Here is an 11,732-nt window from a genome sequence, read left to right on the forward strand (position 1 = left end):
AAACAGACTGCCAGCTTTCTACTGAGGAATGGCAGATGGGTTCAGACTGCTGCTTTCCACCGCACCACCCCAGCTTCTTTAAACAAAGGTATACAAGACTTAAACATGCCCCCTACTGTGATCAAGTCGATTCTGACTCAAGTTGTTGTGTGACAGAACTGACTCATTGTCCACCCTCCAGCAGGTTGTCAGAGGTGATAAACCATCTGAGGGGAGATTGTTCATCTTTCTGCCTTTGAGCAGTTGGTAAATTTGGACATAGAAACCATATATAGACCTAGTTGTTGTTGTTGTTAGATGCCTTTGTGTTAAGTGTGACTCATAGTCACCCTATGAACAACAGATCGGAACCCTGTCTTATCCTATGCCACCTTTACAATCTCTGACACACAAGCCCATTGCTGCAGTCACCGTGTCAATCCACCTGGTTGAGGGTTCACCATCCTTGCCTCCAAGGACCACTCTCGCTGCATCTTCTCCAAGACATATCTCTTTGAGTTTTTCTTTGCCGTTCATGGGATCTTCAATACTTCTCACCAACACCACAGACCTGGAGTCTTCCCCAGTTAGGCCTGTTCAGCAGTTTCCAACATTGAAAGATCATACACACTTGTTTACCCGTCTCTAAGTTTTGGATACTTTTTTCTTTATGTAAATCATCTGTTCATATAATTTTCCTATTGTATAGTTCCTCTTTTCCCTTCTTGAGCTTTAAGATTTATCTGTTGGGAAAGTTAACTTCTTGCCTATGAGATGAATTGCAAATATCTTTTACCAGTTTGACAACTTTCTCAAGAACTTTTTGTTTGTCTGATTCATTTTTCTCTTTTCAAACCAGAACATTTACTTCATGGAGCACAGTTTTACCAGTCTTATGGTTTTGTAGTTGAGCCTGCCTTCTCTATCCCAAGGGTATGAATTTTTTTCTCGAACATCGTGTTTTCTTCTAGAACAATTGTGGTCTCATTTGTACATTGAGATCTTTGGTCTTTAGACTGTACAGCATGTAAGGAATCTGTTTTTTCTCTCTGCCTTTTCCCCCCCTCAAATTTCAAGTTGTATTGCCTTCATGACATTCTAATAGGATCAAGGAATGACTAAACTTTACCTTAGACCTTGGGGCCATGGGGTCAAGACATTTAGCACTGTTGCTAGAATGTTCCTTTGAGAAGCAAAAAATTACCTTGTTTTGACTCTTAGAGAGATTAGAGCTGCTATGCTCTCCAATATCTGAAAATTATCATTTGAAGTCAGTATTTATTTTCTTAGTCATGCTTCCTCCATTTCCCCTCCCAAATAAAAATTTGGTAGATGGGTGGGGTAATCACTAGTAAACTGTCAAAGAGGATTGTTTATAACAGGAGCTAAGGAAAAACAAAACAGCAGCAACAACAAAAACTAACAATCCCATTTAAAAAAATTATTAATTTTAATGAACATTTACAGAACAATCCCTTTTTTTTTTTAAAAACCCACAAAACACCAACAACTCCTCTTAGAAGTCCTATAGAATGAGTTAAGTGTGCGTTCCTATTCAGTAGCTCTTACATCGTTTTGTCTAGACAGAAACCACCAGTTCTTGGTATGTGTCTTGAAGCAGAGAAAAGTCAAGCTGGAGTCATTTATGTCTATTATCAGCTCAAATTTGCTTTAACTTTGCTCCCAAGGAAACTGTGCTTTGAAACAACCAAGCATCTTGATCTGAAGGTAGTGATAATCTGATTGAAACTGTGCTTACAGCCATTCACCCAGTTAGTCATCCGTTTGACCTGTGAATTCTTTTAGCTGCAGGCTCTGTCCCTGTCATTAAGGAGCCAGCAGTTCACAAACGGGAGGCCTGAGCATCAAGCGGGACATTGGAGCAAGGGTCGGACAGAAGGAAGCAGTACGGAGGTGAGGAGGCGACCCAGCCGGGAGCACAGAGGAGATTCTGGAATTGGTGTTCGAATTTGATAGGTAATTAGGAATTATCCAGAAAGAAGAGGGGCGAGGGCATTGCAATGGAGGGTCAAGGAAGAGGTAGTGAAGACACCAGGCTGAAGAGGTAGACAAAGGTTGAATTGTAAAGCATTGTAGTAAGTGGTTGTAGAGGACAATGGGAGCCATTACATTTCAAAGAAGGGAGTGGCAGGAGTGGGGTTGTGACCCAGGATTGGGGGTGCACACTGAGGGGGTGGGCTTCAGGAGATGTGGACGCCTGCCTCACTGGGCTATTTGAAGTCATCCCTAAAGTCCACAGCAGAGGCTGAGGAGTGCCTGCTAGCTCAACAAAGTTCCAAGCCCAGCCTGTCCCTAGTGACAGGCCCTGGCAAACAGCATTTTCTGGGAAAATCAATCCTTTCCCAACAATCCCTTGCCAGCTGAGGCAGGAGGCCCAGATGCATGTTCTGTGGAAAGTTTCCCCATGGTGGAGACAGGAAGATAAGAAAAGACATCTTTTCTGGTGTCCAAAGAGAAGTCCTTTGGGTAGAAACTGACTCGAGGGAGGAACTCCCTCACCTCACCATGAGAAGGGACCCCCAAATCCAGACCAGGCAGAAGGAGGGTCAGGAGCTGCAGGACAAATGCCACTACTTGTGCCATTTTTTTCCTTTTTCCCATAAAGAAACTAAACAAAGCATTTGCATTCAGCGGCCCCTCAGGAAGACCAGTCATTTCCTGAGACACTATCGGGCCAGCCCAGGCCTCATTGTTCTTGGTTTCCAGCAATGGCTGCCATTACCTGACCAGCGCCCCAACTGGTCTCTGGCAGGCTCCTGGAGAAGTTACCAGAGCAGTTTCTGCTTTACCACAGGGCAGGTTCCTCAGCGGAGGGAAGTGTCTTCTGCCCGAGAGGCATGGCCAAAAGGCAGAACTAACTTGTGTCCTAACCCTGGTCAGTTGGAGCTCTCAGGATGCAACTGAGGTGGCCTGGAAGGGACAAGATGTGGCTTGGAATCCTGCTGGCACTTCTGTTCTGTGAGTTTTTTATCCTCTTCTTGCATGAACTAAACTTTAGGAGAACTGAAACTTCTGCAATCAACTATTTCTTTTGTCTTTTCCAGGCTCAAGCCTTGAAGGTCAAGAAAACTGTAAGTTGTGATACATTCATTAAGTTTCATCTTATCTTTTTTTTTCTTTTCATGACTCTTAAAAGTTCAGGCCAGCTTTTGGGGGCTTGATGCTTACTATCCCATTTTTGGCAACAAAACACTTCTAAAGGGTTCTAATTGACAAGTGCCAGAAGCAGCATGCACGGCTCCCTCCCTTTTAAAATCTTCTTTTTCAAGATTCTAGAAATTATGATTTTTTTTAAAAAAATTCTGAAGTTTAGAGCCCAGTTCTAATCAGTTTGTTCTACAAGTAGCGTGCATCTTAGATTCCACCAAATTGCTATGTATTAGGACTGAAGAGGTGATTAAAAAGCAGGCGATTCTTATTTGTTCGTAGTTATTCTAGAAATTGCTCTTTTTAATACTCTACTCTGTCCCAAATTGTTTTTATTCACAAATGAGATAGGACTCGTTAGAGGCATGAAGATAGAACTTTAAGTAGTTGCTATTGTCTGTCTCCCCTAATTGATCTAAAACCTATGTTATACCTTATTTCCTATTCTATATGCGCTTATATCTGTAATCTTTTGGGCAAGATTTCAAAGACAGACAGAGCTCTTTGAAGCCTGGTTTCTCATCCATTCTCAAGCTGATCTTGAAACTTTATCTTGGAAAGAAAAGTGGGTTTTGTTCTGTTTTAAGGAGCCCCGGTGGAAGTGATTGGTTGCAAACCGAAAAGTCGGCAGGCAGTTCCAACCCACCAGAGCGATGTGGCAATCTGCTTTTGTAGAAGTGTGTTGTTGTTGTTGTTAGGGATCGTTGAGCCAGTTCTGACTCTTAACGACTCTCAGGATGAAACACTGTCTGGTCCTCCACCAGGCAGACAATAGCTGCTGTGGTCCAGCTCACCGTTAAAGCCTCTGTCTCAAAGATTTACAGCCTTGGGAATCCCGCGGGGCTGTTTCTACTCTGTCTTACTTGGGTGTTGTCAGGAGCAACAACTACTGGTTTGGTCTGGGCCCTGCTTTCTCTGGGACCAAGTGAGGAAGGGGTTTGACTGGGTCTGCAGCCTGGAGGAAGTGGGGTCCACAGGGCAGAATGTCCTCGTTGCCCACGTTAGTCCATGAAGAGTAGGGGTGGTTCGTTTACAGAGATGTATAGATCTTTGGAGATGAAGTGAAGAGACAGTGCTGGTTTCTTGACCCAAGGCTCTGAGCCATGACCTTGAGGGAGTTGGCCTAGAGCGACAACCAGCAAACTTAATCTGATTTTCATGCTAAGTCTTCCGTGTGTTTCTAAGGACATTCTATTCCCGTGGCGCCTATGGAGACGGGTACTCCTTGTCTTCATAACCACCCTAATTGTCTCACGATGCTGCCAGGGCACAGAGAAGTCACCAGCTTGTCTATGCGAGTCAGTCGGACATCTAGACCCTAGTCTACCTGATACCCAGCCATCTGCCTCAAAGCCTTTTAAGCCAGTGTTATACTTTCCTTTTCTGACCTCTTTTCCAGTCTCTGAAATGGGGTGATAATAGAACCTCTTGAGAAGCTCCAGTGGGGGGGGGGGGTAAGGGAGGGATTCACCCAGCATAGTGCCTGTTCCATGTACAGTGGTTAATCAGTGGTGATGAGATCCATATTCAGACCTCTCCCCCTCCCTCACCTTTACTGTAATCGGAGCCTCTGCACCACCACCCCCCTTCCCCACTCTGGTGGCAAGCTCTGAAAACATCAGGACTTTGAGCTTTTCCTACTCTCTACATCCTGTTTTCCAGGAGCGTCTTTCTCTGCTGTTTCCTTCTCTGCCCCAACTCTCCCTTCCCTGGTTTCCTAAAGGGTGTTCTTTGTGGGTATACCCCTAGAACTACACCACCCAGACAGGCTGGCCCGCTGTCACCCTCCCACTGAGTACTCAGGCCTCAGCCCTGGTGGGGAAGCCCACACCTGGTCTCATGAGGCTGACACATCAGGTGTTGGTGGAGCAGGGACTAAGACCCTGATCTCCTGTCTCCTGGGAGTCTGGAGTCCATGCTGAACACAGCTTCCTGTTTGTTCTGTGTTGCCTGCTGTCTGAAGGTCAGGCCCTTGGTCAGCCTTGACCTTTTTCTTCTATCTCTGGCCTTTGCAGCCCCCTCAAATCCCAGCCTAGCTCCCAAGGAGATGACTTCAGCTCTATCTTCATCCAGAAAAAAGTGGCTGTCTGGAGGGAACTCCCTCCACTTCCTGCTCTGCCCTGGCTACGAGCTTATCTATCTTCCCACCCATCTTCCTGGCTTCCCTCCGGCCTACGGGGCGGGCGATGCCCTCCCCTGTGACCAATCAAGGCTGCCATCCACCTGGGCTCTGCGCCCATCTGTTCTCATCTCCTCCAGAACCTTTCATGATTGCTGGCTCAGCATCCCCTCAGTCTCGTAATGTCTTTGTTCTTCCTCTGCTGCCTTCTCCCCGCTCCCCACTTCAGTCCCCAAACCTGGTTGAGTCATTCTCGGTTTGTTTTTTCTGTTTTGATTTTTTTAAAATAAAAAGTCCTACACACACACACACACACACACACACACACCCCCCTCCCTCCATTTATCTTGTTTCTTTCTAGCTAGTTACTTCCTTTCTGGCAGACACCTTTGAAGTTTGACTTATAATCACCATTTCTGCTTCTACTTCTCACAATCACACCTCACTTCACGACTGGCTGGCCTCAGTCCCCACACCTCCTCACCCTCGGACCTTCTCACTAAACGGTCCTCTAATGCCAAGTTCAATGGACAATTCCTGCCCTTAGCTTACTAGGCCTCACACTGCCTTTGACTGTTACCCAGGTCTCCTTCCTCATCATTCTAGACAATCTTTCCAGCATTCTCTCTAGCCTTGCAAACTTTGGGTTTTTTTGAGGGTTGACTTCTCTCTTCTGATCTCCACAGTCTCTTCTACTTGGAGGTCAGTTCGCCTCCAAACCCCCACACCCACCTTTGGTTAATCTAGCCCTGACTTCCTGAGTGTCGGGCTCAATTCAGGGCCAATTATTGAAGTTTCTTATTATCCCATTTCTTGTTGTGTACCATTGAATTGGGACCAACTCATAGCTGGCTCTCCAGTGAGTTTTCAGAGGCTGTAAATCACATGGGAAGAAATTCCCCGTCTTTCTCCCACAGAACATCTAGTGGATTTGAACTGCATGCCTTTGTGTTGGCAGCCCAATTCCTTACCACTAGGCCATCAGAGCTCCTTCGTTATCTCCTTGTTGTTTGTTGCTGTGTACTGTTAGTCGGAGATGACCCATAACTGGTCCTTCAGAGGGTTTTTAAAAGCAGTGAATCACATGGGAGGAAGTTGCCTAACTTCCCAGGGAGCAGCTGGTGGATTCAAACTACTTACCTTTGCATTGATAGCACAGTTCTTTACCACTAAGCCATCAGAGCATAGACCTCTCAAATCCAACTGCTCAGCCCCTTGTCTTCCTCCATCTTTTCCCAGCATTCTCTTCTGTCTTCATTGATACTGTCCTGGGCGCCTAAACCAGAAACCTGGTACTGTCTTCCAGTCTTTGCCTCAGCTCCACAACCAATCAAACAGGTCCTTTGGAATCTACGCAAGAGTTAACCTGTCCCCTACCTCACTCTCATTTTTCCTCGCCTAGCTCAGGTCTCACCAGATTTTACCAACAGACTATTGCTCTGCCAATAACAGTTTTTCTGAAATCCACTTAAATCTTTGACCCCTTTCCTTAAGAACCTCAAAGGGACCAGACCATTAGCGTGGTAGGCACAGCTCTTCCCTCTGGTGTCACCCCCCTGGCCCTACACTCTGGTTCCTGTAACTGGCTGTGCCAAAATGTGCCGTAATTTCTCATGCCCCCATGCCCTGGTACATCGTGTTCTCCTGCCCCACCTTCCCTTCTTGGCTTGCTTCAAGATTCACTCCAGGGGTCACTTCCTTAAGACTTTCCTTGTGCTCTGCTGGGCAGCCCTTGCCCTCGGGACTCTCATTGTTTGTTCTTTACTTTCTGTGAGTCGTGGGCAGCAGGGATGATTTCTCACTCTGTAATTCCATCCTGTAGCATGCCTACTCCATAAACATGCTCTGAAAGGGATTGGAACAGGATTTGCAGATGCTTGAGATTGAGAAACTGAACTCAGAATTCCCTGTGTTGAGCATAGTTCATCAGAGACTCCATGTTTCATGACTCCCTGGAATTTTCCTGACAGCGCTGGGCTGGGTGTGTGTGTGTGTGTGTGTGTGTGTGTGTGTGTGTGGTGCTTCTCCCCGCCTCCTCTCTTCCTAATTTCCGTGTTGAGAGCCAGGTGACTGGCTAAGTCACGATGCCTGGTCATCCTCCGAGACAGCGCCATCCACTGCTTGGTGACCCTGAGGGCAATTCTGGGGGTTAGCCCCGTGACCCATCAGTCCCTGTCTGTGTTGCTGTGACTGTACCTTTAGATCTTCCTCTGTCAGCCTTGATCTCTCTGGATTGAAAAGACTTGACCTTGTTAGGCTGCTCCACAACACCGGGCTTTCACCACACAACAGTTCTGAACCTCAAGGGAAAGCTGTGAATCCTCTTTAGAAAAATGCACATTTGCACACAATTGGAGGTCATGAGCCTCAAAGCCCAGCAAAGGCCAAGGGATCAAATCTCAGGGAATCCCACTATCTGACTCATAGTCACCCTCTATTGAGTTTTCAACGCGGTAAATTGTAATGGGAGGAGATTGCCTGTCTTTCTCCGTTGGAGTCTCTGGTAGGATTCAAACTACTAGAAACAAGACAATTTATTACAAAGAGAATAGCTTCCTCTATTATCTTAATAAAAATTACTGCAGCAGTTTTATGCCATTAAATTGACTCATAACTGACCCTCCAGTGAGTTTTCAGAGGCTGTAAATATCATGGGAGGAGATGGTGTGTGTTTTTCTCATAGAGCAGCTGGTAGATTTGAACCACCTACCTGTGGGTTGACAGCTGAACTCCTTACCATTAAGCCACCAGAGCTCCCTTAGTAAGAAGTAGGGTGGAGATTTTTGAGGGTCCTTTGGGGTGTCTTAGTTATCCATTGCTTGTAATAATGATACAATCGTACTGCAGTTTCTGAGGCTCTGCAGCTCCCTGTTGGCTTCGTTGAGTGGCTGTGGCTCAGGGTCTGTCCAGACATTGCACACAAACTGTTGGCCGGGCATCAAAAGGCTGGGGTAAAGATCTGCCTTCATGTTCCCCGGATGCTGTTCCTGAGATAACAGACGTGTCTGCCCTCCTTCCCTTTGCACGTAGCTTTCACCATCAACAGTATCAGCATGCGGAGCCTGCCAGAGTGGACCGTAGGGAACGGGCACAACCTGACCCTCCAGTGCCTCGTGGACATCAGCACCACCTCGGACGTCAGGCCCCAGATCCTCATGCACTTCTACAAGGACGACGTGATGTTCTACAACATCTCCACCACGGGGAGCATAGAGAGCTATTTCATTCCTAAAGTGCGAGTGTATGACTCGGGGAAGTACAAATGCACAGCCATCCTGAACAACAAGAAGAAAACCACTCAAGAGTACGAGGTGTGGGTGAAAGGTGAGTGCCTGGACTTGCACCCAGCACAGGCAGCTGGCGTGTACCACACGCAGGGATTGTGGGTGAATGGAGCCCTGGCTGTTCCTGCCCGTTTCCCTAACCTGAACACTAAGAAGCCTGAGGCAGTTCTCATTCTCAGCGCCTGTTTCTGACCTCCTTGCCTTTGTGTGTGCTGTTCCTTCTGCTGCCAATGCCCTTCCTTCCCCATCTCTCACTCTAAGAACTACTCTTTCTCCTTGAAGCTTCAGCTCAAAGATCACTTTTGACATTTCTCCCAGCAAATTGACTTCCTCCAACCCCCCTCCGCCCCACGAGGCCAATGGTACTGTTGTGTGTATAAAGGCATTTGGTCTAATCACCAAGGACCTGGGCTCTGCCACCATTCAGGAGCCTGGACAAATCTCCTAACCTCTTTACACTTTGAAATGCCCACTAGGAAAATGAGAATGCTAAGATCCAGCTCAGAGTGTTGTTAAAAGGATTTAAAAAAATAAAATAAAAATAGTAGCAGTAGAAGTAAAGCACTTAGCACAATTCCTAGTATGCAGTGAGTTCCCGGTGAAAGTTTCTTGTTTCAGTCAACTGTGTGACTATTTTCCTGGGCTGAGACTGTGAGGAGAGAGATGGGTTGTTGGGTCTACTTTGGAAGCCAAGATAAAGAGCCTCTTTCCTACACAAAGTCTCCACCATCTAGTTGATTCCCACTCCTGGGGACCCGATAGCACAGAGTGGACCATCTCCACAGGGTGTCCAGGGCTGTAAATCTTAACAAGAGCAGACTGGATCGGTTCTCTCTTGTTAAGCAATTCGTGGGTTTTAATGACTAAGCTTTTGGTTAATAACCCAATACTTAAAGCAATGCACCATGAGAACGCCTTTGGCTCCTTGTAGCCACTCAACAAGTGGTTTGGGAATGAAGAAAACAGATGAAAAGGGTTAGTAGAAATAGGGCAGGGATATACAGAAAGGAGGGAAAGTGGTGGGCAGACTTGTGAAGTCACCCTGGTGACGTAGAGGTAAAGAACTGCGCTGCCAGCCCAAAGGCGCACGGTTCAAATCTACCAGCCGATCAGTGGAGGGAAGATGGACAGTCTACTGCCATGTAACTTAGTGCTTCTGGAAACCAGCCAAAGGGGCAGCTATGAGTCAGTTCCAACTCTACAGCTCATGACAACAAGCATCAGCTGAGCTTGTGAGTCATGGGAAGGCTGGATGCTGGGGATACGAAGACCCCACAAAGCCATGGCGGTCTGGTGGGGAGAAGACATTTCAATTGAGTTCAGTCATCTCATAATCCAAATGCCTGGGAGCACAAAGGAAGAAAGAGAAAACCACAGACGTTAGGGAGAGGTATCTGGAAGAAGTGGCGTTATGTACAGATACAGAAGGTGGTCCAGGAGTTTACTTGATGGTGAAGTGAGCAAAGAAGCGGGAGACAATTTGAAAGAGCAGGAGGTGAGAAGGAGTAACCAGGTTCTGCCTTGTATCAACTGGATCCCCTTCAGGCGAATACACCAACCCCTGGGCGTCTCTTTTGTTTTCTTTTGCGGATGTGATAGAATAGATAGCAAAGACTGAGTATTCCGTGCCAGAGGTTGAGTGGACACACATCCATTATGAGCAAGGTATTCTGTTAAACCTTCCCACCCACTGCTGCTTCACAGAAACAGTCACAGTTGTAGGTGCTAGTTGCTAAATATGGTGACTGCAACAGTGGGTTTAAGTATAGAGATTTGTAAGATGGTGTGGAATAAGCAGGGTTTTGCTCTGTTGTCTGTAGGGTTGCTGTGAGCTGGAGAACACTCCATGGCATCTAACAACAATAACAACAATTGCTTGAGGTTTTGACTCCTTGATACACCTTAGCTTGGTTTAGTTCAGAATGTTGTTGTTGTTGTGTGCTATTGTGTTGCCTGTGACTCAGCAACCCTATGAACGTAGCTCTGAACCTTGCTCTATCCTGAGCCAATCTTGCTGTCTCCCACACACCTGCCCCCATTTCCCCCACCACTGTGTCAGTCTATCTTATCCAAGTCTTCCTCTCCTGTGCTGACCCTCTACCCTTCCAAGCGTGTTGTCCTTCTCCTCAGATTGATCCCTCCTGGCAATGTCCAAAGTATGTGAAATGGCAGCTCAAAATCCTTGCTTCCAAGGAGCTGCCTTGTTTCATCCTCTCCAGGACAGACTCGTTTGTTTCTTTGACAGTCCATGGCATGTTCCAGACTCTTCTCCAGCACCACAACTCAAAGGCATAGATTCTTCTTCTGTCATCAGTCGTAGCTGCCATTCCAGCAGGGTTTTGTTGAAGAAATTAGCTGTGGAGTGACTGAAAGAATACCCAGGATGCGTCTAGGTGACTGTGGGGGCCAGGCCCTCACTGGTCCTATTCTCTGTCTCCTCCTAGGCCTCCTAAACTCACTGAGTTTCCACTTTGCTTGGTAACCTACTGTTGTTGTTGTTGTTGTTAGGTGCCATCAAGCCAAGTACAGCTTACAGTGGCCCTATGAACAACAGATCTGAGCCCTGTCCTAGCCAATGCTAACCTCATAATCTCTGACACACTGGGACCCACTGCTGCAGTCAGTGTGTCAGGCCATCTGATTGAGAGTCTCCCTCTCTTTCACGGACCCTCCACTTTTCCAAGCATAGTGTCCCTTTCCAAGAAATAGCCCTTCCTAACAACGTGCCAGAGTATGTGAGATGAAGCTTCTCATCCTTGCGTCCAAGGAGCACTCTTGCTTTACCTTCCCTGAGGCATTATAAGTAGTACAAATAATTCCAATTTCCAGTGACTTCTGTAGGTACTCGTTCTAGACAGTTCACTGAGCTCGTTCTACGGTTGGCTCCTTTCTCCCTCACAGCACTCCTAGGTGGTGAGATGAGGAAGCTCAGGTCCAGCGAGGGGTGGTGCCTGGTTGAGGGTACACACCAGGAAGTGACCAGTTTAGGATTCAAGCAGAGACTGTCCACCTCCAAGATGGAGCTCCTTACCGTGCAAACCCATCATCTCTGAGTTGGCCTCCCTGCTTCTCTGGGTTCACCCAGCCCACCACCCTACATACATACCATCCCTGTCTCCCCTCTTTCCTAGGCAAAAACCAGAACAAAAAACCTAAACCCAAGCTCCAAGTTAATAATAATT

General features: G+C 46.8%; 1 protein-coding gene across 1 annotated transcript in view; it reads left to right on the top strand.

The window, feature by feature from the left end:
• The first annotated feature begins 2,894 nt into the window (after positions 1 to 2,894).
• The window catches only part of PECAM1 (platelet/endothelial cell adhesion molecule 1), a 100,037-nt gene continuing 91,199 nt past the window's right edge, over positions 2,895 to 11,732 (top strand). The window contains exons 1-3 of the mRNA XM_006886407.1: positions 2,895 to 2,958; positions 3,045 to 3,071; positions 8,297 to 8,590. Of these exons, the coding sequence (XP_006886469.1) occupies positions 2,895 to 2,958; positions 3,045 to 3,071; positions 8,297 to 8,590 (385 nt within the window). The remainder of the gene's footprint in view (positions 2,959 to 3,044; positions 3,072 to 8,296; positions 8,591 to 11,732) is intronic.

Source organism: Elephantulus edwardii, unplaced genomic scaffold, assembly GCF_000299155.1.
Source record: "Elephantulus edwardii isolate Elephantulus edwardi_28Jun2011 unplaced genomic scaffold, EleEdw1.0 scaffold00048, whole genome shotgun sequence".
Lineage (NCBI taxonomy): Eukaryota > Metazoa > Chordata > Mammalia > Macroscelidea > Macroscelididae > Elephantulus > Elephantulus edwardii.